Raw genomic sequence first — 26,438 nt, 5'->3', positions numbered from 1 at the left:
ATGGTTCAGATAAAATAACAGATTAGGCAGTGCACAGAATCAAGCTCTGAGGAACATGGAGGAAACAGGGAACAGAAGTTGGGGCAAAGCTGGCTAGCTAGTGGGAAGTTGAGGCAGGTACTCATCTGCCTACTTATCTGTAGCTTGTCTCATTTCCATGTTCTGTACATACAGGAATACCTCGCATTAACGTACTGAATGGGACCAGAGCGAGTACGTAAACCGAAAATGTCCTTAAAGTGAAGCACTACCTTTTAAAACTTTTTTTACCTCTCCTTCATGCGGAGCCTCAAAGCCCCGCGCTAAAGTCTTTGCTGCTGTGCTGCCGCGCCTCTCAGCTGATCGCGATCGCACCTCCCAGCTGATTTGCGGTGGCACGATCACATCTATTTCCACCCCCACGCACCGTTAAGTGTCCGTAAGTGTGAAGCAAGCGTACGTAAACGGGCATGGTGGAGTATGGAGTATGTACGTAAAAGCGAGTGTACGTTAAGTGAAGGTCCATATAGCGGGGTATTCCTGTATTCCTTAAGTGGGCTTCTCATGAATCTTAAATAATGTGTTTGCATCATTTTGTGAGTAGCTTCTTTGAAAACTTATTCTGTAATGAACAACTGCAGGGTAAACCTTATTAGGGAGAGTGAGGTGGCTGCCTCAGGTGGTGGATGCTGAGAAGTGAGGGGTGACAGCAATGTGTTTTGAGGACAGAACAGTGTATGCTACACAGCCTGTTCTAAACCACCTAAGCTGCTGGTAAAGGATGCTGTCATGTTACCAGTGTTGAAGCAACATCCAGTCCTGGCAGTATCTGTGCCTGAAATGGGGCAGGCATCTTATTTGCTTCAGGCAGCAAAATATCTTAAGCTAAAGCAGAAATTCTGTACTTGAGAATTACAGGACTATTGCTATGAACAAACAGGACTTTCAGCCATTTAATGTTGGGATTTAAGTTCTAAAACTTGGATTGTAAAATGACTGCTTTTTGCTTTAAAGCCTCTGGTACATAGGAAGGTCAAAAGTTATCAGGAAGGTCAAAATTACAAGAAGACATTTTGTTCAGGAAGTTGTTCACAGGAGGGTCAAAGATCTTAGGAACCTGGCAATTAAGGGAAAATAAAAACTTGGGGCACAATAAACTCACCCTTCCACCAGGCTGGGGTGAGTTGGATGCTGCAGATCCCCGACAGCACCGGGCACTGCCAGCAGCAGCCCTTCACTACGGTGAAGATGTGGCTCTGCTAGGAACCTCCCAGCACTGTTGAGGGTCCACTGGGGACGGCCATCCTGACACATGGAGGCTGGGCAGAAGCTGGTGGAAGGCCCCAAAACAGGGCGTTCCGGGTATGCAAGTAAGAAAAGCATTTTTATCTCCTTTCATTTTCAAATTATGGCTTCTGTGGTTTCTGAGGAACTCTACCATTAGTTATTTATTTAATCAATTTATATCCAGCCCTTCCTCCCAGAAGGAGCCCAGGGTGGCAAAAATACACTAAAACATCTTAAAAACAAAAGACTTTAAAAACATATTAAAACAAAACATCTTTTTTAAAAGGCTTTAAAAACAAATTAAAACATAATTCCAACACAGATGCAGACTGGGACAAGGTCTCTACTTAAAAGGCTTGTTGAAAGAGGAAGGTTTTCAGTAGGCACAGAAAAGATAACACAGATGGTGCCTTTGTAATATTTAAGGGGAGGGAATTTGAAAGGGCAGGTGCCACAACACTAAAGGTCTACTCCCTATGTTGTGTGGAATGTACCTCCTGATAAGATGATATCTGCAGGAGGCCCTCACCTGCAGAGCGCAGTGATCGACTGTGTATATAAGGGGTAAGACTATCTTTCAGGTATCCTCGTCCCAAGCTGCAAAGGGCTTTGTACACCAAAACCAGAACCTTGAACTGAGTCCAGTAGCTAATGGGCAGCCAGTGCAATTCTTTCAGCAGCAGGGTAACATGTTGGCAATACCTTGCCTCAGAGAGCAGTTGCTCTGCCGCATTTTGCACCAGTTGCAGCTTCTGGAACAACCTCAAGGGCAGCCCTGCATAGAACACATTACAGTAATCCAGCTTGGAGGTTACCAGTGCATAGACAACAGTGGTCAGGCTATCCCAGTCCAGAAACGGCCACAGCTGCCTTTCCAGCCAAAGCTGGTAAAAGGCACTCCTAGCCACCGAGATCATTGGGGCCTCTAGCAACAAAGATGGATCCAGGAGCACCCCCAGAATACAGACCTGCTCCTTCAGAGGGAGTACGACCCCCATCCAAAGCAGGCAATTCACCAATTATCCAAACTTGGGAACCCCCTCCACTTGGGAAGCGTCTTCATCTTGTTAGGATTCAAACTCAGTTTATGGCCCCAAGTCCAGCCCACCACCAAGTCTAGGCACTGGTCCAGGGTTTGCACAGCCCCTCCTGATTCAGCTGTTAGAGAAATAGACCTGAGTATCATCAGCATACTTCTGACACCTCACCCCAAATCTCCTCCCAGCAGCTTCATATAGATATTAAACAGCATTGGGGACAAGACGCTGTGGCACACCACAGCACAACTGCCAGGGGGGGAAAGGCAATCACCTAATGCTGTTCTCTGAAAATGTCTCCTGTTACACAAAGAAAACCTGGAATTAACTAGACTACAAACCCACATTTGTAGATCAGCTGAATAAATTGTGTCCATAGCAAATGATATTTTGTAGCATTGATACGTTTGCTATGCACAGATGTGAACTAAACAATTCTCATATTAATATAATCTGGGTTTTGATAATAACAGTTGTTTGTATTTGATGTAGTTCTATAAGATGTGCCTATAATTATTTCTCTTTGATGAGAGTCTACTGTGTTTAATCAAAATTGTTGCAATGTATGTGACCTTGGCATATGATTTATTGAAGTGCTTCATGTAGTCGATGTGAATGTTGAGGTGACCTTTTTTACACCAGGACTGTTCAGGTTCACCCTGAATCTGAGTATCTCAGCAAGCGCCTCTCCCCCGCTTGCCAAACCAACTTTGCAAGGGAGCTAGTGGACTGCCACCACTCCTTAGCCAATTTCCACCTTGACACAAGTGGAAAACCCAAGGTTTCAGTAGACTGGCAGAAATTCCAAAGGGCGAGAGCCAAACCTTATACGCACTGCTCTTGCCTCAAACCAAACCCAATTCACTAGCGGTAGCTTCGTGGTCAAAGTACAGAATTTAGAGCCACACTGTTTCCAAGGAACTTACACCAAGTAAATATTAGGTACTTTATTTTTAAAAAAGTGCATATAAGAAAGAATAGCATAGCAACTCCTATAAGCCAAACACTCCAACAAAACACTAGGCATTGGCAAGGCCCATGCAAGAAAATAGTGAGAAGGTTCAAACACAGACATAAAACAATAAAACTGAACTAGCCTAAACAACATACTTACACATAGGAGTATAAGAGCCTGGCCCCTTGGCTCCTTATATTAGCAGATGTAACACAGGTAAGTCAGGAATAGGAATGGGGCAACTAGCTAAATGGTAACCCCTCTTTTAATGGGAATTTGCCCAGTAACAGAGAGGGGACCAATTAGCCAATCATGACACCTTCTAGTGATGGAATAGTCCAGAAGTTCACTGCAAGGACAGGTCTACTAATTTACAACCACTCAGGCCTTCTGATGTTGAGTACTAGGCACTACAGGTAACGCATCCCCTCAGTAATAATAGGCTTCCTCTGAAATCAGTGAGATATCCTAATTTTTCCTAGTCTGATGAACCCCAACAAACCATGTGAGATGTCCCCCACAATCTTTTAGGACGAAGCCATTTTGAGTTTGGACAATTCAGCTGTTCTTTACGGTTGAATATTTTGTAGAATGTGGCTTTGTCTTTCTTTGATAATTGAGAAAGTTAGCAATTTAGGGATGTTTAGAAATGCATCATACAATTATCTTCTTCAGAGTGAAGATTTAGTATAAATATCCCTTTTGAGCATCTGTCCTCCTTTTTGAGAGGTGCCTATCACCTTGCTTCCATTCTAGACAGCCTTGTTGATTCAGGTAATTTTGATTTAATAGTGTTTTTCGGCTCCACATCAATAATTTAGAATTGTAATAATAGAACTTGTATTTTACAATGCTTCTGTGTTATTGATTAATCTCATTTATTTTATTTTCTGTAATGTTTGATTAAGTTCTGTTAAGTATTAAGTATTTACCAAATTTACACGCCCGAGACTCATCCCTGAACCTTATATTTCTGTGTGCTTATATGAAGAGGGGTTAATTCCTTGAAGTGGCATCTGTTGCAGAGGGAGCTAAGGTGTAGCTTAACTGCCAGACTCAGTGTTTGCTATGTAGAAATCACGTGTAGAGTGTGATGCCCTTCCCTGGCGCTCCCTGTCAGGTTCCTACCTGCGCGTGGCTACTGCCTGTCACTAGGCACCACCAGGGACTCCACCAGTCCGGACTGTCCTTTATTTTATTTTTTCTCTCCCCGCTCTAGCACAGATCTCAACAGATCCCCCTGCTAGGCAACCACCAGTCACGTCCTAATACTAGTATTCCCAGAGACTCTGAATACTGGTATTGTTATTCTCTTCACCGCTGCCACCATTTGTTACAGTTCCCCTTCAGCCTTGGTCGTTACCTTACCCTCCCTTCTGGTCTGTGAAACCCCAGCCAAGGATCAGGCCTTTGGTAAACCAAATTAAGTATTTATTAAAGATAACAAAGCTAACAAGATTAACAAGATTTCTTCTTAAGGCACATAAGCATATGGTTTTACTCAATACTAATCCGAACTCCACCCCCCTCCTTCTCCACTCTCTCCTGGTAAACCACTCTCTCAAACCCACCAAACAACCCACTCTTTCTCTTCTCCCCCCAGATTCCACTCTCACTCTTCCTTTTATACGTTCAGCCATTTTAAACACTCAGCCAATCATCTAGCATTCTACTGCCCATTCACTCCCCCTCCTCTTTCACTCCACTTACCATGTATCTTCTAAACAACCAACACTTACCATATATACATTAATATAGGAACATCACATAGAGTTTCACTCTGCATAAGCAAATTTGCTGTAATATGTATTTGGATGTAAATGTTTTGCTGGATATATTGCTTTTATTATCTGCAGCAACCCTTTCCATTCTTTTGCCATTTGATCTGAGTCTGTCTTCATTTTTGCAGGGATTGTGAAGCAAGACACAACTTTTTTTTCTGAAATTGCAATACTATCATAACAATTGACTCTTCAAACGATTTTATTTTGTCCTAGGAAACCAGAGCTTTGGAGGATTGAGATTGGCTTACATCAACTTTATAGAGACAAGCATCGTACTGTAAAGAGCCGGGTTAGAGCTATCATGGCCCATTGTCGTTACAATAATAAAACCCATGAAAATGATATTGCCCTGTTTAAATTAAGGCAATCTATCACATACAATGACTATATTCAGCCTATCTGTTTACCTGAAACTCCTCTTGTCCTGACTGACGACAACCCATGTTACATAAGTGGATGGGGACTGAAAAAGGAGAATGGTAAATGTTCTAATTTTCCTTTCAACTAATCTATTATTGGTGACTGGTTTAGTGATCTCAGAACACTTCCTTGCTGTGAGTACATTGCGACTATTAACCATTTCTCAGAGGGGAAGCCCAGGTTTGCCAACAAGTGTACTCATTGGGTTGTACTCAATACTAGTCCTAGTCAGAGTAGACCATTGAAGTTAATAATCATGACTGACTTAAATTCATGAATTTCAGTGGGTTTTCTCTGAGTAGGATTTAGTTGAATACAACTCTCAGGCACGGCTTTCCACTGGGTATACCTGGGCAGTACACACATTTGCTGCATTCATACTTCATATTTTTAGATGTACACTTAACATAGTAGAGACCTAAACAATGTGATATGTGAAATGACTTTCACTCATTACCTTTTCTGGGTACTGAACTTCAGAAGATATTTCTTCTTGGCAATCTCTTGGAACCAATCAATGGTAGCAAGTTATCAAACAAGTCCTCTCATTTGTCTGTAAGAGGGATATAAAGTTCAATCTTTTTGTTTTAATCTCACACAATGAGAGGCATGAATTGTTTGGTCAATAAAATCCTTCATGTATGAAGTTTTGAAAGCTTGCAACATTTTAAACATCTTATGAAAAGATTAGAACTCTAATTAGAGAAAGAGAACAGTACACAGTGTACGTATATATGTATACAGTTAAGCCTGACAGACCTTCCTTATCACTAACTTAAGAATAGCGATGTAGGCTGTGTTACCCCATTCCTCACCCCTGCCTCCAGCATTGCCTTATCTATATCAGAAATTCAGCTGGAAAAAAACAATCTAGTAAAAGGTCTCAGTTCATCCCTCAGTTACAGATGTGCAATACACACAGTCCAGGCAGTAAACTCTTTTATATTAGATGGCACAATTCACTAGATTGCCCTTCAAAGATTAATGGATATGTTATTTTGAAACTCCTTAATTTTTAAAATAAATGGAGACACTGGACAACTCTACAAAATATTATTTTCTTGCAAGTTCAAATATAGAAATACTACTCAGAAATTAAGTTGCTTTTGCTCTGGCTATGCAAACTTTGTTCTTGTATTTTGGATTATGCACCTGACTAAGCTATATTTTAAATTTGCAAACTGTTTGAATTACTATACATAGCATATGGATACTGTTACAGCTAATGACCAGAACAAATAAACTTACAATGAACAAAATAATTCATCAGATTACATTTGATAAGGATTGTATAGGCTTGTGTACTGACAACTTCGTGCATGGCTAGATAAGTTCTAACCCTGCGCATAGGGATGTCTGAACTCATTGCATCATCTTTAAATCTAGCCATGCTGACTGCTCATTAAAGGTTGCACCACTACAAAAATTAAAGAAGAATGCAGCACACTCAAGGATAAATGGGATTGCATCCATACCTCTGTATTCACCTAGGATCAGTGTTGACTGAACTCATCACATCTCCAAGATGATGGAAAGTCTCTTGAGCTTTGTTTTGGCAACTAACATAGGTTCTCTGGATTTCAAGGGGAATACAAGCATGGTACATGACACCTAGGAAAGTTATATTGGACCAAAAGCTGCATGTTGCTTAATTTGTTACAGAATATTAAATAAAAACATAGTATCAGCAGTATTTTATGTTTTCCTTATAGGTACTCCAAGTTATATATTGCAAGAAGCTCAAGTACACGTTTTTCCACGACAAGTCTGTAATAGGTATGACTGGTATGCTGGGGCATTATCAAGGAATGAACTTTGTGCTGGCTCTGAAAGTGGACGTGTTGATAGCTGCCAGGTAAAATGCAGATAATTATAAAAACAAATTTCCCAAACGTGGTGTTAGGCCAAACATCGCTACTGGATAACAGTAGCATCAGTCACAGTACTACCAAAGCATTTTGGGAAATTAATAGAAATTAGTTGATTACAGACATCACAGTAAAATTCAAGCAATACCATAATTTAATGTCTAATACTGATTTGAGATTCCATGTGACCTAATTCCAGTTGGGACAGAAAATCTGTCACTGCTATTTTAAATATATATATATATATATAGCCTCATTGAAACTTCTTAGTAGCTAAGGAGAGTGGGGGCTTTTGAGTTTATTTTAGAAAGAAAGGGGGGGGTATACATTTCAAAACTAAAAGCAGAGTTGTACAGAAAAGTCAGTATATTCATTTCTCTCCACTTTGCTTCCACCTGAAACAGAATTTGGCAATAGAAGTTGAGGCAAGAATTGTAATGAACACAAGGTTCTTGTTATGATAGCTAATTAAATGGAATGTCATGCACTGTTGGATCTCTAGCTTGATTTTCAGGGTATGCATGTTGAACCTACACATGAAATCCCCGCCTCCCCAAAACCGTGACCAAATGTTGTAAGTGACCAACCTGCTGATACTGCAGTTCAGTCAAAGGAAGATTACTCAAATTCATCATTTCCAGATTCATCCATATTTCCTTAGCAGCTAGGGTTTTTTTTCTTTTGATAATTTATAACTCAGAACTACTGGATCTCAATCCCTTTACATGCTGAACAGAACACCATAAGCAACACTCAAATTGTCTTTGTTTTTCATTTTACAGGGAGACAGTGGTGGTCCTCTGATGTGTTACTTCCCAAATAAAATCAAGTATTATCTGGTAGGAATCACCAGTTATGGCGTTGGCTGTGGCCGACCAAAATTACCAGGAATCTATGTACATACAGCTAATTACAGAAGTTGGATAGATTCACGCCTGCTTGGCAAAACCTCCGCTGTGAGCATTCCAGGTGTTCTGACCTTTTCAACTGTGATATGTATAACCTTCCATTTTGCTCTGTAAATAGACTTCCATTGCACTAGAATTAGATTACTTTTTAAACTTTAATTGCTTCCCCTGGCAAATGTTTACCAAAATTCATTATTTAACAAAAATTTATTATTTACGCTTTGTAATATACACTATTTACCTACCTACAAATTAAAAAATGTACTTTATCCATAATTTAATTTGTAAACCAAAAAGCACTGTTCAGTTCCATATTTATTCATTTAATTTCATTTATTAATAACTTCTCATAAAACTTCCCAAATTGATTTAACAATAAAAACATAATGTAAAAATAATTTCAGGTCCGATATAGATACAGACTGGGAGTAAAAATCTCCACTTAAAAGGCCTGCTGAAAAAGGAAGATCTTCAGTAGGCAGAGAAAAAATAATAGAGATTGCACCTGTTTGATATATAGCAAGAGGGAGTTCCAAACAGGTGGTACCACAGTAAAGGTCCAATTCCTGCACTGTATGGAACGGACCTCCTGATGAGATGATATCTGGTTGGGTATAGATGGGGTAAGATTTTAGATACATTTTTACCCTCTGTTGTCAGAGATGTATACTTTTAGGACCCAACCTATTTTTTGTGGTGTGATTTCAGATTGATTTCAGCTGTTTTTAATTAGGTATTTTAAAACTGTTGTGACCTGCCCTGGACCTTTGGATGAAGGGTGGGTAATAATAATAATCCAAGTCCAAAACTGTATAGGGTTTTGTATATCAGTATCAGCAACTTAGCCCACTAGCTAACTAGCAGCCAGTGCAATTACTTCAGCAGCAGTGTAACATGATGGCAATATTCAGCCCCAGTGGGCTGCATTTTACACTAGCTGCAACTTCCAGGCCAACTGAAGCTGGTAAAAGGCATTCCTAGCCACTGAGGTCACTTGGGCCTCTAGTGACAAAGATGGATCAAGGATGACCCCATCCCAACCAGAGAACTGACCAGTTACCCAGACTTAACTGCTTGCCCACAGTGCCTCCAACTTTTCAGGATTCATTCTGCTGGTCCTCCTTCAGCTCTCTGTTCCAAGACTTGCACAGCCTCTCTTCATTTGGATGTTACAGAGAAACAGAGGCAGGTATCAGCAGCATACTGATGACACCTTGCCCCGATCTCTTAAGGACTGTTCCCCATGGCTTCCTGTAGTTAAGTAGCATTGGGGACAAGATTGTAGGATCCTGCAGCACCCCACAGCACAATTGCCAGTGGGCCAAAAAATAATCATCCAATGCTATCCTCTGAACCTGACCTTGGACACAGGGTTGGGACTACTGTAAAACAGTGCCCACAATGCCCCTCTCACACAGTCTGTTCAGGATAGCATGGTCCATAATGCTGCATGCTAGAATATAGAGAAACAAATGCCAAATATTGCTGTAGTATCCACAGTATTTTTTAAAATAAAACATACTTTGTAATTGAATATAGATGTCGTTTTAAAATTCAGATTTAATATTTCTTTAATCCTTCACTGACAACTGACTGCATTAGAGAAGAAAGTGTGAAGACCTATAAATAATTGCGCTGACAGACCATTTGCTTTAGCATTATGTTAAATACAACCCATTATTAATAAATGTGCAAAACTCATCTCAAGATGTGCTATAGAATGTTTACATTATATATGAGCTGTGCTTCACTTGACCAGAAGCAAAGTTAGTACTCCAGGAGCTTTATACCCCTTCTCCCACAAATCCTATGCAAGTTTATTTAGAACTAAATCTCTGCAAGTATTGCTGTGCCTCTCCCTGCCACCCCCTTAAAGCTCCACAGTGGCTGCCTGGAAGAGGGAATAGCAGGTCAGTTTTCTCAGGCATGCATAACAATCCTCCCTTGTCAAAATTCCCTCCACTTTATCATTGTTAACTCATTGTAACCCTGTCCTCCTTTGAATGGTTGCCCTTAGTAAGATATGATTTCTTTATTGTAATGGCCAACATTCACATCATTAAACAAAGGAGATGCTTCATTAAAATGGTTGTGATGAAGAATATAGCAAAACAGAAAATCCAGTGTGCCAAAGTAAGGCACAGGAATGTCACTTAAAAGTCCTTTCCTGAAGGCTAGAACTACATTCATTCAATGCCCTAGTAATGGCAATGGGTAATTAACTAAGTCATACATTAAAATCAGTTGACTTAAGTCTGTTGATCTCAGTGGATCTACTCTATGACTAACATCGGCTATCAATCAATGAAATGGGATCAACCTTCCCTTATTCTGCAAACGCTGTTCAGCTCACCTACCATCACTGTTATATTTCTGAGGGTTTTCATTTCTTTGTCGCATGGCAACTCTGGGTTTAGTAGTGAGAAGCTTCGCCCTCACAACTTGGAGGTCGTTCCGCCGCCTCGCAGACTCTACGTTCCGTATCCTTGTTTGTCTCCCCATCCCCATCTAAGACTAAAAAGCAACCCAATGAAAGAAGAAACATCATGGAACCTTTGGCGCGTCCTTCTCCAACCACCTTTTTCCTTCCCACCCCCCGATGCTCAACGTCACTTCGCTCGAAGGAGAACAAAGGGAAGCAAGGCGGCTGCTCCATTGTTTCCTCGACGGACGATGCGGCGACGGTTTCGCAGGGCGTCTGTTTCCTTACTGGCGCTGCTTGTGCTGCTGCGTGAAGCCACGCCCCAAAACATATCGTCCGTGATCCCTACACAGGGTGAGCCCGGCTTCCTCCTACCTTCCGCGGTGCGCGACTCGGTGGCGCTCCGCAGGCGTCGAAGGCGCTTGAGCTGGGCAGGCTCGCCAGCACGCTGCTAAGGAACTGCGCCTAGAGTACACTTTCCGAGGGAAGGGGTGTTCCATCAAACTACCGGTCCCGGCAGCCTCCAGTGCTAGCGGGTCACGTTTTGGGCGAGGAACGCGTAAGAGGCAAACCCACCCCAGTCCCATATGGAGTGAGGGTGGCACATGCCTCCGGGTGGGATCTTCAGGAGACAGCCCTTCTCTGCTCCGGAGATTAAGTGGGCTCTCTTCCCAAGTTCACTGGGCGTCGTATTCCTCGACCACCCGTCTCCTGCCAGAAGGTCGAGGCACGTGGGTCTACCGCTGTGAGAATCCGCTTAGGGGGAGAGGGCGGCGAAGCCCCTTCCCTCTTCTTGGCCACAGCGTCTGGAGGCATTTAGGTCCTAACGGCCCTAATTTGTTATAGAAAAAGAACATCGCCTCTACTTTTGGGGGGGGGGGGGGCTCCCAGTTTTCAGGCTGGCTACAGGTCTGGCTGCTTGTTCTCGCAAATGGTGTCCAGTTGAGTTATGCTGTGTATGCTAGAGCCTGTACATGGTAAGGAGAAATGGAATACAACAGGAGTTCTTAACTTGTGGTCCAAGGATCCCTAGAGTGGGCTTCGGGTGTGTGTGAACAAGGTGCAAAAAATATTAATTGCCAATACAGTAAAATAAAATTTATTTATGGAGGTTCGTAGGTTTCATCAGATTTTTAAGGGTCCGTGACCCCGAAAAGATTAAGAACCATTGTTTTACAAGGTTCATAGAGGCCCCACCTGACCTACAAGTCCATTGCCATGAGAAATAAACCACGTAATTTGAATGCTCTATGATAAAAAAATGTTTAGGCAAACCTCCTTGCCCTTATGGGATCTGTGCAGATCTTGTAGTATATACTAGTTAAGATCCCAAGAATAGTCGGGTTACCACTACAGACTTGTAGCTAGATCCACAATAAGGAAGCTGTTACTTTTAAAAAAAATCAGAGTGGAAGTGAGAGCTTCCCCAAGAAAACCCAGAATTTGGATTTTAATGTGATTGAGCAACAGCGTGTTTACCTGCAAACAATAGATGACAGCAGTCATAAGAGTTAATGCTCTTCCTGACATTTATTTCATGTGGAAGATAATTTTTTTATTGTGATTCCAAAACAAGCTTCTGATGCAGACATACTGGCTGCGACAATGGACTGGATGAGGGCTAATAAACTGAGGCTCAATCCAGACAAGACTGAGATGCTGCTATTGGGTGGTTCTTCTGACCGGGTGGTGGATGTCCAACCTGTTCTGGATGGGGTCGCACTCCCCCTGAAGGAGCAGGTTCATAACTTGGGGGTTCTCCTAGGACCATCTCTGTCACTTGAGGCTCAGGTAGCCTCAGTGGCACAGAGTGCCTTCTACCAACTTCAGTTGGTGGCCCAGCTACGCCCCTATCTGGGCAAGGATAACCATGCTCTGGTAACCTCCAAGTTAGATTACTGCAATGCACTCTACGTGGGGCTGCCTTTGAAGATGGTTCAGAAACTGCAGCTTGTGCAAAATGCAGCGGCCAGATTGGTAACAGGGACCAGACGGTCCGAACATATAAAACGGATTCTGGCCCGCTTGCATTGGCTGCCTGCATGTTTCTGAGCTTGATTCAAGGTGCTGGTTTTAACCTATAAACCCTTACACGGCTTGGGACCGCAATACCTGATGGAACGCCTCTCCCGACACGAACCAACCCGTATACAACGCTCCACATCCAAGGCCCTCCTCTGGGTGCCTATTCGGAGGGAAGCTGGGTGGATGGCAACAAGGGAGAGGGTCTTCTCAGTGGTGGCCCCCAAATGATGGAATGGTTTTGTTGATAAGGTGCGCCTGGCGCCAACACTGTTATCTTTTCAACACCAGGTCAAGACTTTCCTCTTCTCCCAGGCATTTTAGCATGTGTTTTTAAATTGCTTTTTAAAAAATTTTTTTTAAAATTTGTATATTTGTTTTAAATGTTTTTAATTGTAAACCGCCCAGAGAACTTTGGCTATGGGGCGGTATACAAATTCAATAAATAATAAATGAATGAATGAATCTAGGGAAAGAAGAAGATGCTCCAGCAGCTTGACACCTAGGCTACGCAACGGCTGAAGAACTAACAAATTTACTGGGGTCAGCACAGAATATAACTGATAGAAATGACTGTCATGAATCCAAATTTGATATTACTTCTATACTCAGTAGAATATGCTTTCCCCATGAGAATATTTGCCCCTCTATGAAGGCTTGTCCCTGAAAATATCAGGACATAAGTTCAGGAGGCTGGAAACCAAAAAAGGATTTTTATTCCATCTGAATATGTATAATCATATGAGTATGCCCATGTATGTACATAAGAATGTTCTGTGCTCCAGTGCTAAAACAAAATTAAAAATCTATTCAAAACCTGTGACCCTTGTATAAATCCACATAATTAGTATGGAAATCCTCGTAGAAGATGTATGTTTGCTCTGATTAAAACATACACTTAGGTTGCAATCCAACTACTTACGCTGGGCTGAGGGGAGTTGGATATGGCGGACCCCTGGCTCAGGTCCGCCAGAGAAGCCCAGCTTGGCAGAAGGGGAGACAGCGGAAGGCTAGCAAAAGGGGTGTTCTGGGGACGTGTTGGAGGAGAGACCAAAGGGGTAATTTGCATGATACCCAGGTCCCGTGTGGCTCCTGCCCGCAGCCCTCTGTGCTGGCAGCCAGTACATTGGTAAAAGGGGTGGCAGAAGAAAACATGTTATTTCTTTCTGCTGGCACAGCTGATGTCCTCCCCTCCAAGAGTCCTCCAGCAGCCGGATGCGGTAGCCCCTTCTGCCAGCTCCGCTCCTGACGGCCTTCCATAAATTGGATTGCTCTGTTATAAAAATCTGTATTGCCGTTAATGCAGCCACCACCCCTTAGTGTTAAATAGCTATTTTGTAGTCTGGTCTGAAGGCACATGTGGCCAGCTCCCTGGTCAGGTCTGGTCAGTGCCTGGGAACCATATATAAGCCGCTTTGTGTTTCTATCATGAAAAGAAAGGCGGAGTATAAACGTAACAAATAAATAAATAAACTTGAACGCTTTTAAGTTTTCTGTCTCACTTGCCCTTATAACTCCCCTCTTCCTTCTTAATCACTTTAGCTTTTCTCATCCTGGGAACAAATCCAAATAGTGACCTTGGTAAACTGTCTAATGATAGTTTCTTATCAAAGATTGTTTTACATGTTTCCATATTCCCAAAATAAGTATGGCTTTACTAATGGGGGGCTGCTTCTCTTTTTAGTCTCTATATTGTTTCAGAATCTTAGCTATATAATACAGGCAAATCTCATTTCCTGGGTTTGCCTAGTTACATGAAAGATTCTAGTCAAGATTAACATAGCCAGACAACTGTCACTCTTAATAATCCTCAGGATAATCACTACATTGAAAAAATAAACAAACAGAAATCCCTCAAGAGTTACAGAAATCCCAGCGGCAGCATTTTTGGTTTTCAAGAAAATTTTGACACTTCAAAGTTATGTGTCAAAGAAAATGACAGTGATTGTCTTTTCTTCAATTCCTATCAAAAAATAGGAATTTCCCCCCCAGTTCTTTCCCAAAGCCAATTTTTTTAAATCCATGGAAGTGAGTGCTTTATGTCTGCTTGACATAATGTTATTTTCTCCTGTTTTTATTGTTTTTGCCTGCTCTTTATAAATTGGCAAAACAAAAGAGATACTAGGTTCTTACAGTTCAGCTGATTGAAGCTCCATCTATATATATATATAAAGAAAGTAAATCCAATTTGTAATTGTTGTCTGGATAAACTCTACTTTTAATATATCAAACAGTAATGCAATGGCAAACCAAGTTATACCTAATACATTTTATGTCCCTAATGTAAAAAAGTGACTTTCAACCGGTACAGGGCACTAAAAAAAATTAAGTATTGAATATTTTTCAAAATTTTCCCAAAATTTCTGCTGCCCTCAAAAAAGATTTTTTCCCATGGCTTCAAAATTTCCAGAAATTTTGTATCTCCAGTATGGACGCCTGTTACCATAACAGAATTGGTATGCCAAACTGATTAGTTCAAAACAATGACTCTTAGGGTCTACTTTAAATGTGTTGCTAAATGGCAGCTATACTTTAACAGACATTTGCAAACATTATATCTCACTTTCAGTATAACTGTTTTTTTATTTCTAGATTGTGGGACAAGGCCTCTTGAGGATGAGATGACAACATGGATTCGGATTGTAGGTGGACGCGATGCTCAGCCAGGGTCATGGCCGTGGCAAGTTAGTCTTCAAGTTTACCGCTTTGGTGTAGGATATCATCATACATGTGGTGGATCTTTAATTAATAACAACTCAGTGCTGACAGCAGCACACTGCATTAAAAAATGGACGTATGTATATTTCTGTTTTAATTATAGGTGTAAGCAAAGTATATTGATCAAAAAGGCATTGGCTGAATTTTGAAATCTGTATCTACAATTGGAGACCTTGAACAAAATATTTCAGTGTCTCACTAGCAGGAGCGACCAGACTGGGGCAAGAGGTTTGTAATGTTGATAAGGGCTCAGAGGCAGGGGGATTGGAAAGGAAAAATATGCCTTTATTCTTTCCCACCCTGCTGAAACCTTTTCCTGCTATTTTTATAGCGGGGGGGGGCAGGGGAACCTTTCTCAGCCCGAAGGCCCTATTCCCTCTAGGCAACCTGAAGACCGCATGCCAGTGGTGGGCAGGACCAGAGGCAAAATGTGGATGTGATTCATATCTTTGTTCAGGAGGCTATATTCCAGGTTTTACACACATACCTACATGTACATTTAACAACCTTCCACCTCCAGGCAAATGAGCCATTATCACATCACAGTTCAAGGATACATTATAGCCAGGCAAAAGCACTTGGAAGCGGGTGCAGAGCCGAGCCAATGGGATATGTGACCTGGTAGAATCCCGAGGGCCAGATTCAGAGGCCTGGAGGGCTCCATTTGGTCCCCAGGCTTGAGGTTCCCCAACTCTGCTTTAGAGCACTGAAAGGTTCAGGTTTGGGACTGGCTACCAGCCCTCAGTCTGAATTCTTGATTGCTACATATTGGGGTGAGGTTTCTAGTGAGTAGAAAGAGGGAGAAGTATTTTTTTTCATCTCCTTCCTGAAACCACCCTGCATTTATAGTGTGGGTTTAAAAAAAAAAAAAAAAAACTTGATGCCACACATCCCCCACCACAAATATGTACTCTAAGTTGTTTTGAGTTTTCAGAAGACACTTCTCTCTCCTTTTCTCCCTCCTCCCAAGTGGACACTCCCACCGTTCTGTGGTTCAACTGCTTTCAATATTCCATGTGCCCTGAAGGTCTAGAGCAGTGGTTCCCAACCTGGGGGCTAGGACCCCCAGTGTCGGAAGGCAGAGCTGGGGTCCCAATCCCGGGGAGCTGGATCCCGGAGAGTTGGGAGAAGAGTATTCAGATGGATGGCAGAGGGAAGGGGGAGGAACTTCCCCCCTTTGGAGCGAAGACGAAACAGAGGAACTGCCAGTGATAAGGTCGCTTAGCAACGGGGAGCCTGAGCCCTCCCTGGACATTCTCACGCCTCCCCCTCTTTCAGGCTCAGAGCAAGAGGGGGAAGAGGGAGGGCTGCTCACAGCCGAAAAGCGGGGAGGCAGTTTACCATCAGCCCCTCCCCTATCCTCCATCCTGGAATCGGAAACTTCAGAAGAGGAGGGGGTGATGCTTCCCCTCTCACCGCGCACACGCAGACAGCTGAAAAGACAGGAGAGAAGGGGGGGAAGGCGGGCAGTACCTGAGGGGCAGTTAAGGAGGAGCGAAAGATTGCACGCCCGTTTGGCCCCTTTTTAAAGAACAGGCGGGAAGAAGTCCCTTGCTCTGTCAGCTTTCTCCCAATGCCGCAGGACCTGTATCCCTGTATTGATTCATGAGAAAATGCAGTCTTTGTTTGGACATTACCCTAATAAAACACGAATTAACTACAATCGTTGGTCTGGTTCCTGAGTCACATCCTGGGCCTGACAGCTTGACAGAGCCACCTAAATCACCCTCAACGCTCTCTTCACTTGACTGGGACAAGATGTCAAAGGGAGCAGCGGGGGGGACGAACCCCACTTCTGAGACGGAAGAAGTGGAACTCCTGAGGACTAAGGTAGCTGATTTGCAGACGGATGTTCAAGCCCTGCTAGCAGCAGTCAAGGCGCTGAAGACGGATAATCAAACCTTGAAGGCCACGATAGACCAGATGCGAACAGCCCCTCCAGCTGCCGTAGTAAAGGTTCCCATTGGATTGCCCCCAAAATACGCGGGACAAAGTGATCAGTTGGCAACCTTCGTGGCTCAATGTGAGTTATATCTGGATGTCAGGCACACGGAATTTCCAGACGATGGGGCTAAAGTAGCTTTCGTGATTAGCCTCCTGGAGGGAGAAGCTGCAAAATGGGTGACTCCGTATCTCGTGAGAAAGGATACTGTCTTAGGAAGGTACAGAGGATTTATACAGGAGATGACCGAGATGTTTCAAGACCCGCAAAGGGCTGAAACAGTAGCGCGGCAACTAGGTGCTCTGAAGCAAGCTAAAGGGACTGTTTCCGAGTACACTAACGCTTTTAAAATTCTGTCCCAGCAAACTGGTTACAATGACGCCGCCCTGATGTTTATGTACCGGAGTGGATTAAATGCTGAAATCCTGGATGAGTTGGCCAGGACCTCCCCCCCCCGCTGACCTACCAGGGCTCATCCGGCTATGCCTACAGATAGATCACCGGATGGAAGGAAGGCGCCTGGAAAGGAAGCAGGAGGTCCCGAGATACTCAACCTCGGCATCCCGCAACAAGACCCTTTCCACTACAGGGATGGCAGGTAATGCAACTGAGGGACAGGGAGGGGCTAGGCCAAGACTGTCGGAAGAAGAAAAGGAAAGACGACGCCGGGAACGTTTATGCTTTTATTGTTCAAAGCCGGGCCATGTGGCCAGAGACTGTGGACTGAAAGGGGGGAAAGCCGAGCCGTCGGGAAACTAGAACACCCAGTCCACGTGCAGGCCGGTGGACTGGGGGCAGCGTTGTATAAAGGCCCCCCAACGATCCAACCTCCCTCAAAGGGGGTGTTGGTCTTGCCTATTCGGATTACAACTTCCAGAGGAGTGGTGTTTAATTCCACTGCCTTAATTGACAGTGGAGCCTCCACAAATTTTATTGATGCAAAGTTAGTCAAGCGTCATGGAATTTCCTGGTGGAAACTGGACGCTCCCCTAGCTGTGGAGACTATCGATGGGAGACCCCTGAAGTCAGGAGGGGTGACACAAGCCACGGAGGAAGTGAAACTTCAAATCCCTGGGGACGAAGAGTTCATTTCGCTATACGTGTCAGATCTCTCGAACTTTGAGGTGATTCTGGGAATGCCCTGGCTAGCAAAGCATGAACCCAAAATAAGTTGGAAAGAGGCGGTGGTGTGGTTCACCTCACAGTATTGCCAGGAGAACTGTCAACCTGAAGGAATCAAGAACACCTTAGCGGGGGCAGTGCAAGAGATCGAGCAAGTGACCCTGCCGCCAAAGTATGAAGAATTCAAAGATGTGTTTGATGAAAAAGAGGCAGAGACTTTACCCCCCCACCACCCTTACGACTGTGCGATTGATCTAGTGCCATGAGCCAGCATCCCATCAGGGAGAATCTACTCTCTCACAGAGAATGAGAGGGAGGCCCTGAAGGAATTCCTGGATAAAAACCTGAGGCGAGGATTCATACGCCCCTCACAATCCCCTGCTGGAGCACCACAATTGTTTGTGAAAAAGAAGGGGGGGAACTCAGACCCTGTAACGACTATCGCGCATTGAACCATGTCACCATCCCCAACAGCTACCCGCTGCCCCTGATCTCAGAGTTGCTGGACCGACTGCACTCTGCAAAAATCTTCACGAAGTTGGATTTGAGAGGAGCGTACAATCTGATCAGAATGAAGGAGGGAGATGAATGGAAAACAGGATTCTTGACCGCTTACGGACAGTATGAATACCTGGTCATGCCGTTCGGGCTTTGTGGAAGTCCAGGAATTTTTCAAAAATTCATGAATGACGTGTTTAGAGACTTGTTGGACACGTATGTAATCTGTTACTTAGATGATATCCTGGTGTTCTCAAAGAACCAGGAAGACCACGACCAGCATGTGAAGACGGTGTTGAAGAGACTGAGAGAAAATCACCTGTATGCTAAATTAGAGAAATGTGGATTTGACCTCAAGTCTCTAGACTTCCTTGGATATCGAATCTCAGCGGAAGGCGTGGAGATGGACCCAGGGAAAGTAAGCTGCATATTGGACTGGGGCCAACCTGTCACCAAAAAGGATGTACAACGGTTTTTGGGGTTTGCCAATTATTACAGAAAGTTCATTCCAGGGTTTTCCAAATTAACAGCTCCTCTGACTGACTGTTTAAGGGGGAAGAAGAAGTTTCAGTGGACAGAGAATGCCACCGAGGCCTTTGAGGAGCTGAAGAGAAGGTTTGCTACTGAGCCCATTCTGCGCTTTGCTGATCCGAACCGCCCTTTCGTAGTGGAAGCAGATGCTTCAGATTTTGCCATCGGGGGGGGTCCTGCTACAATTAGACCAAGAAGGGAAGGAGCTGCACCCCTGTGCGTACTTCTCTCGGAAGTTAAAGCCTGCAGAGAAGAACTACACAGTTTGGGAGAAGGAGCTGCTGGCCATCAAGGACTCTTTTGAAAACTGGAGACAATACCTAGAGGGGACCTCTCATCAAATTGAAGTGCGCTCCGACCACAAGAATCTTGAAAGCCTCCAAACCGCCAGAAAGCTGAACCAGAGACAGATAAGATGGTCCCAGTTCTTCACTAGGTTTAACTTCCAGATTACTTACCATGCCCAAGCCAAAAACCAGAGAGCGGATGCCTTATCCAGACAGCCACAATACAAAGAAAGTGAATCCGAGGACCAGCCTCAGTACGTAATCCCGCCAGAGAAATTAACGTTGGGAGTATGCCAGCCTTCATGGGAAGAGGAACTCAAAAAGGCACAACAAGAAGATGCAGACATGCTAAAATATCAGCAGGAGACGGGACAAGGTCAAGACTCAGAAGTAACCTTTCACTGGAGAAATGGACTGTTATGGTTCAAAACCGCCAGATATGTGCCAGAAGGGGAATTAAGGCTCAGAATCCTACGCCAGTGTCATGATTCCATCACAGCGGGACACTTTGGGATTTACAAGACCATTCAGAACGTGGCCAAGGACTTCTGGTGGCCTAAAATGCGTCGGGATATTGAGAGTTATGTAAAGTCCTGCTCTGTCTGTCTGCGGACAAAAACACAAACAGGGACACCAGCAGGACTGTTACAACCGTTGCCTGTCCCACACGAACCCTGGAAGGACCTCTCCATGGATTTTATAACTGATCTACCCAAGTCCCAAGGAACGACAGCCATCTTAGTAGTGGTGGATCTACTTACCAAAGTGGCACACTTTCTTCCTTGTGCAGGGGCCTTAGAGGCTAAAGAAACGGCCAAGTTATTCATAAAAGAAGTCTACCGGCTGCATGGATTGCCAAACAGCGTAGTCTCAGACCGAGGAACTCAGTTCACAGCCGAATTTTGGAGAGCAATGTGGAAACAGTTGCAGACGGAATTAAAACTCTCCTCCGCCCATCACCCCCAGACAGATGGGCAGACGGAACGCTTGAACGCCGTTTTGGAAAGATATTTACGAAGTTATGTGTCCTATCAACAGACTGACTGGGTATCATATTTGCATTTTGCAGAGTTCGCCTACAACAATTCTCTGCACTCCAGCACTCAACAAACCCCGTTCTTCGCTAATTATGGATTCCATCCTAAAGTCTTTCCAAGCAGCTCAGAAGGAATGCTGGTACCGGCAGCTGAGAACTTCCTTAGGGAATTGCAAGCGGCGCAACAGACACTGAAACAGGAGTTAAACGAAGCCAAAACGGAGTACAAGCGAGTTGCTGACCTGCACAGGAAGGAGGGCCCCCCCTTCAACTGGGAGACCAGGTATGGCTGTCCACCCGCTTCCTCCAGATGCCGGGCAAATGTAGAAAATTACAAGACAAGAGGGTGGGTCCTTTCGAAATAGAAACTCAAATCAATCCCGTGGCGTACCGACTGAAGCTGCCTGACACGTTTAAAATACATCCTGTGTTCCATCGATCCCTCTTAACGAAAGCCGCCCCTCCCAGTGAGTTACGGCCGGAGGAACCTCCCGGAGCTCCACTCCTGGTAAATGAGCAGCTTGAGTTTGAAGTTGAGGAGATCTTAGATTCCAGGATCAGACGCCACAAGCTGCAGTACTTGATTCACTGGAAAGGCTATGGGGTGGCTGACAGATCATGGGAAGATGCAGCTGATGTGCATGCTCCAGAATTGGTAAAACTTTTCCATCAACGTTTTCCCCACCGTCCCAAGCCAGACAAGGGGAGGGGGGCACAGCCTGGGAGGGGGGATGGTGTCGGAAGGCAGAGCTGGGGTCACAGTCGCGGGGAGCTGGATCCCGGAGAGTTGGGAGAAGAGTATTCGGATGGATGGCAGAGGGAAGGGGGAGGAACTTCCCCCCTTTGGAGCGAAGACGAAATAGAGGAACTGCCAGTGATAAGGTCGCTTAGCAACGGGGAGCCTGAGCCCTCCCTGGACATTCTCACGCCTCCCCCTCTTTCAGGCTCTCAGAGCAAGAGGGGGAAGAGGGAGGGCTGCTCACAGCCGAAAAGCGGGGAGGCAGTTTACCATCAGCTCCTCCCCTATCCCCCATCCTGGAATCGGAAACTTCAGAAGAGGAGGGGGTGATGCTTCCCCCCTCACCGCGCACACGCAGACAGCTGAAAAGACAGGAGAGAAGGGGGGGAAGGCGGGCAGTACCTGAGGGGCAGTTAAGGAGGAGCGAAAGATTGCGCGCCCGTTTGGCCCCTTCTTAAAGAACAGGCGGGAAGAAGTCCCTTGCTCTGTCAACTTTCTCCCAATGCCGCAGGACCTGTATCCCTGTATTGATTCATGAGAAAACGCAGTCTTTGTTTGGACATTACCCTAATAAAACACGAATTAACTACAATCGTTGGTCTGGTTCCTGAGTCACATCCTGGGCCTGACACCCAGGGGGGCCGCAAAGTAATCCAGAGGGGGCTGTGAACAGTAAAGAAATGAATTATTTATTATCTTTTTAAAAAAGTCTTCACTTCCTCAACACTGTCTACTTTCCACTGCCACGGCAGATGACACCTCCCCCTTGCTCCAAACGAGAGGGGAGGCCTTTTGCTGAAGCACCAGAGCGTCTTTCAGGAGCACTAGAACACATGGCAGATGCCAAAGGAGGCTGAGGGTGGAGGTACCAGGAAGAAGAGGAGATTACTATCACTGATTCCCGTCTCCTTGCACTGCCGCTACTGGCAACACCCTTACTCAGAACGAGAGGAGAGGGCTTTTTGTGAAACAAAAAGAAGCAAGCCTGCAAAGAAAGGCTGCTTTCCCCCTTCCTTCCTTCCTGGCAGCCAGCCTGCCTCCATGGGGGGAGGGGGTCACAAAAAAATTTCAGCTTATAAAGAGGGTCCCGTGCTCATAAAGGTTGGAAACCACTGGTCTAGAGCTCCTTGTCAGTCATTCTTTTTGTTCAAACAATTCTTCTTTTTTACAAACTAATAAATTTCTGCATACCTAGCAGGCCCCTCAAGCATTCATAAAACACTCTTTTTGGGGTGGCCTCATTTCTCTTCCAAAATGATAGGGACCACTATCTGCCACATAGTATTATAGGGAATGAGAGGGGACCCAGAACAAAGCATCACAGTGTATCTTCTACCTCTTGCAAGAAGCCTCCTATTCAGGCCCCTAGCCAGCCTGGAACAAGGACCTTGTAGCACTGTTTGGGAATCACTGAAAATACTTCTTTTTTCTTTTCCTGAAACCTTCCTCTAATCTGCTATATAATGCTAAAATTTAGGATTGCTACCAGCCCTGAACGTGACCTCTTTATCGCAATAAGACTGGGGTGGGTAGAAGCACATGTGATGCCTGTTTTTCTACCCTCATGGTGTGCATCTTCCTGACTCTTCTCACTTCTAGGATACTATAAGGTGTTTAGGGGGCTCAACCAGCCCATTTTCCTCTATCTCCATCTTGCTCTCCCTGCAACTTGCTCTCAACCATAGGCCTGATAGACACATTACCATAATCTACCCAATTTCTAGTTCCTTTAGATTTTTTTTAAACTTCCCTACATTGGAAGTGAGAGTCACCTATGAAAATAATGGAGAAATTCAGAATTTTAGTGTAGTTGTGATTGGGCAGTAGTGTATCCTCCGTACACCAAACAAGATAGCAACAAAGACAGGAGTTCCTGTCTGGGAGGTTTAATGTGAATCCATAATTTCTGTCTCCAGACAATGATATGCTACTCAACAATTTATTTCTATGCCCTCAGTATTCCATTAGTCCCTGGAAGTTCACATGACCATTTTGTTTTGTCTTTTCCATTCTTCTTTTTTTTAAAACTACGCACATGGTTCGGTATAACTAGGGAATCCTCCATGTATGTAGGCACTCAACATCACTGAGTTCAGTGAGATTTACCCCCAGGTAAGCATGTGTAGGATTGCAACCTCTACCCAGAAATATTAAAATTCAAGACATAGAAGTCCAATAGGATTTAGTAAGAATTAGATCTTCTGGATTTCAAGCCTCAAGGCATGGAAGATTATTTAGTCAATTTTAGAGTATGCAGGTAAAAAGGGCATTTATAGCTAGCCAAATTATAGGTTCCATGGTTTTGAGGAATATTTTGTTTGCTCTAGCATCTGCCCAGTGGGATTCTTTCCTTTGAACAGCAAGTGCTCATGCTGAATGGCTACCTGTTTATGCAACCACATTCACTTTTTTTTATTCACTATTTTTCTAAAGAGGCTTGTCATGCAACACAGGTACCTCCTGCTCAAAAAACACAAGTCCAAAGCCCTTATTGAGGATGTAGAGTTTATCTGCAGTTCTCTGCAACCTAGCCTTAGTGTTTGCTGTGCTGATTCAGTGGATAATCTTCTGCATTATCTCCTTATTTGCTGTCTCTGTTAGTTTTGGAAAATAAGTTTTCCTGAATTCTGAATACTATTTCCAGTATTTATTGATTTATCTTCCACTCCACCCTTCCTCTTTCAAGAGTCCAGGATGGTTTACAGCAATCACAGAAATCCAACACAAAAAAACAGTAATTAAAATCACAATCCACAATAAAATAAAATACAATAGGCGGTGGAAAATGGTGCAGGTAAACCACTTTCGCAATGTTCCAAAGGCTTCCAGAAAGAAATAAGTTTTGAGTTGTAGCTTGAATGAAAACAATGTAGGGATTAACAGGATCTTTATAGTTGAGAGCCAGCGTGGCGTAGTGGTTAGAGTGTTGGACTACAACCTGGGAGACCAGGGTTCGAATTCTCACACAGCCATGAAGCTCACTGGGTGACCTTGGGCCAGGCACTGCTTCTCAGCCTCAGAGGAAGGCAATGGTAAACCACCTCTGAAACCACTTTACCATGAAAACCCTATTCATAGGGTCGCCATAAGTCGGAATCAACTTGAAGGCAGTCCACTTCCATTTTTATAGGCAGGGAGCCACCAATGAGAAGAACCTACTTTGTGTAGAATTCCCAGAAGCCATACTCACGGAAGATACAACAGGCAGGGCCTCTCCTACAGATCTTAAAATCCCGGTTGGCTGGCAGCCAGGAAGGCAGTCCCTCAGGTACTTGGGTCCTAAGCCGTTTCAGGTGTTTGTATGCAGCAGCACTTTGAATTGGGCCCAATAGCTCACTGACAGCCAGTGCTGGGCTTTCAGGATTGGTGTACAGGAATACTCCGCTAAACAGACCTTCACTTTACGGACACTCGCAAGTACAGACATACTTACAGTAGCACCATTTCCCTGTTTACGTACTCCCGCTTTGCAAGAACGGACACTTAACCTTTGGTTGTGGCCTGTTCTTTCGGTGGATGGGGGGGTTGAAAGAGATGCGACCGCAGATCAGCTGGGAGGCACGGTCACGATCTCCGCGTGAAGGAGAGGTGGCACAGTGGCGGTGCAAGTGAAAAAAGGTAGTGCTTCACTTTAAGTACATTTTCGGTTTACGTACTCGCTCTGGACCCATTGTGTACGTTAATGCGGGGTATTCCTGTAATGTGATTCTACCTCATTATCTTGGACAACAAATGAGCAGTAGCATTTTGTAGCAGCTGCAGCTGCAGCTTCAGGACTGTTTTCAAGGAAAGCCTTATGTAGCATGTTGCAGTAATCCAATCAAGAAGTAACCAGAGTGTGGATTACTGTAGCTAGATTATCCCAGTCCAAAATGGGCATAGCTGGCGAACTGGCCATAGACATTCCTTGCCACTAGGGTCACATGGGCCTTCAGTGACAGCTTGGAATCTCGGCATATCCCCAGAGTAAGTACCTGTTCACTTGGAGAATACCTCATCCAGAACAGGCTGTCTTAACTAATTTTTGGAGCTATTCACCGAGCCTCCATTTTATCAGGGTTCAGCTTCAGTTTATTGGATCTCGTCCAGTTTATCGCTGTCTCCAGATACCAGTCTAGCATTTGCACAGTCCTGATTTAGATGGAATGGTAGACCTTGATGCCATCTGAATATTGATGACACCATGCTCCAAATGACACCTCGCATCATTAAAGCAGAATGTCACTGCCTGCTGGCAACCCTGCAAATAGGAGCAGCACTGCAATACAGTTCCTCCTACTCTCAACCCATAGAGTTGCTCTAGGAGGATAATGTGGTCAATAGTATCAAAGCCACTGAAAGGTTGAGCAGAATTAACGTGGTAGCCCTCCCCGCATCTCTCTCTTGAAAAAGATCATCACTCAGGGCAAGGCTGTTTCAATGCCATGCCATACCAGAGTCTGGCTTCAGACTGAAAGAGTCTAAATAATCCACCCATTCAAAAACACCTACTGCTGGCTGAACACTCTCCTGTTGATCACCTTGCCCAAGAAAGGGATGTTTGTGACTTGACAGTAATGATCTAAAGCCTCCATATCCAGGGAGGACTGTTTCAGGGGGGACTGCACCACATCACTCCTTTTTTCAAAGAGGTCAGAATCATCCCCTCCCATAGTGAGGCATTTAACAGCCAGTCAGTCCCTCCCTGGTACATCTAACAAGTCAAGAGGGGCAAGGGGTGAGAGGACACATGGTTGGCCTAACCCCTGTCCACATCCTGAAGTTGAAATAACTAATTGTGACTAGGTGGTGCTTTGAACACCTCCAGTGGACCTGCCTGAATTGTGGCATCTAGCTTTGGCACAGATATGAACAACTTTGCCCTCAAAGTGCTTCACAAATCC

The 26,438-nt window shown here is 44.3% G+C and overlaps 1 protein-coding gene across 3 annotated transcripts in view; it reads left to right on the top strand.

Moving 5' to 3' along the window:
* Window positions 1–26,438, top strand: part of LOC133379628 (transmembrane protease serine 12-like) — a 55,906-nt gene that overhangs the window by 11,479 nt on the left and 17,989 nt on the right. For 2 of the 3 annotated variants that reach the window (XM_061615277.1, XM_061615276.1), the window contains exons 3-6: window positions 5,256–5,521; window positions 7,175–7,317; window positions 8,113–8,299; window positions 15,275–15,476. In XM_061615277.1, coding sequence (XP_061471261.1) covers window positions 5,256–5,521; window positions 7,175–7,317; window positions 8,113–8,299; window positions 15,275–15,476 — 798 coding nt within the window. The remainder of the gene's footprint in view (window positions 1–5,255; window positions 5,522–7,174; window positions 7,318–8,112; window positions 8,300–15,274; window positions 15,477–26,438) is intronic. The other variant, XM_061615278.1, reaches the window with a different exon arrangement.

This window comes from Rhineura floridana, chromosome 3 (assembly GCF_030035675.1).
Source record: "Rhineura floridana isolate rRhiFlo1 chromosome 3, rRhiFlo1.hap2, whole genome shotgun sequence".
Lineage (NCBI taxonomy): Eukaryota > Metazoa > Chordata > Lepidosauria > Squamata > Rhineuridae > Rhineura > Rhineura floridana.
The sequence above is the reverse complement of the archived record's forward strand: the minus strand, read 5'-3'. Positions and strand labels throughout refer to the sequence as shown.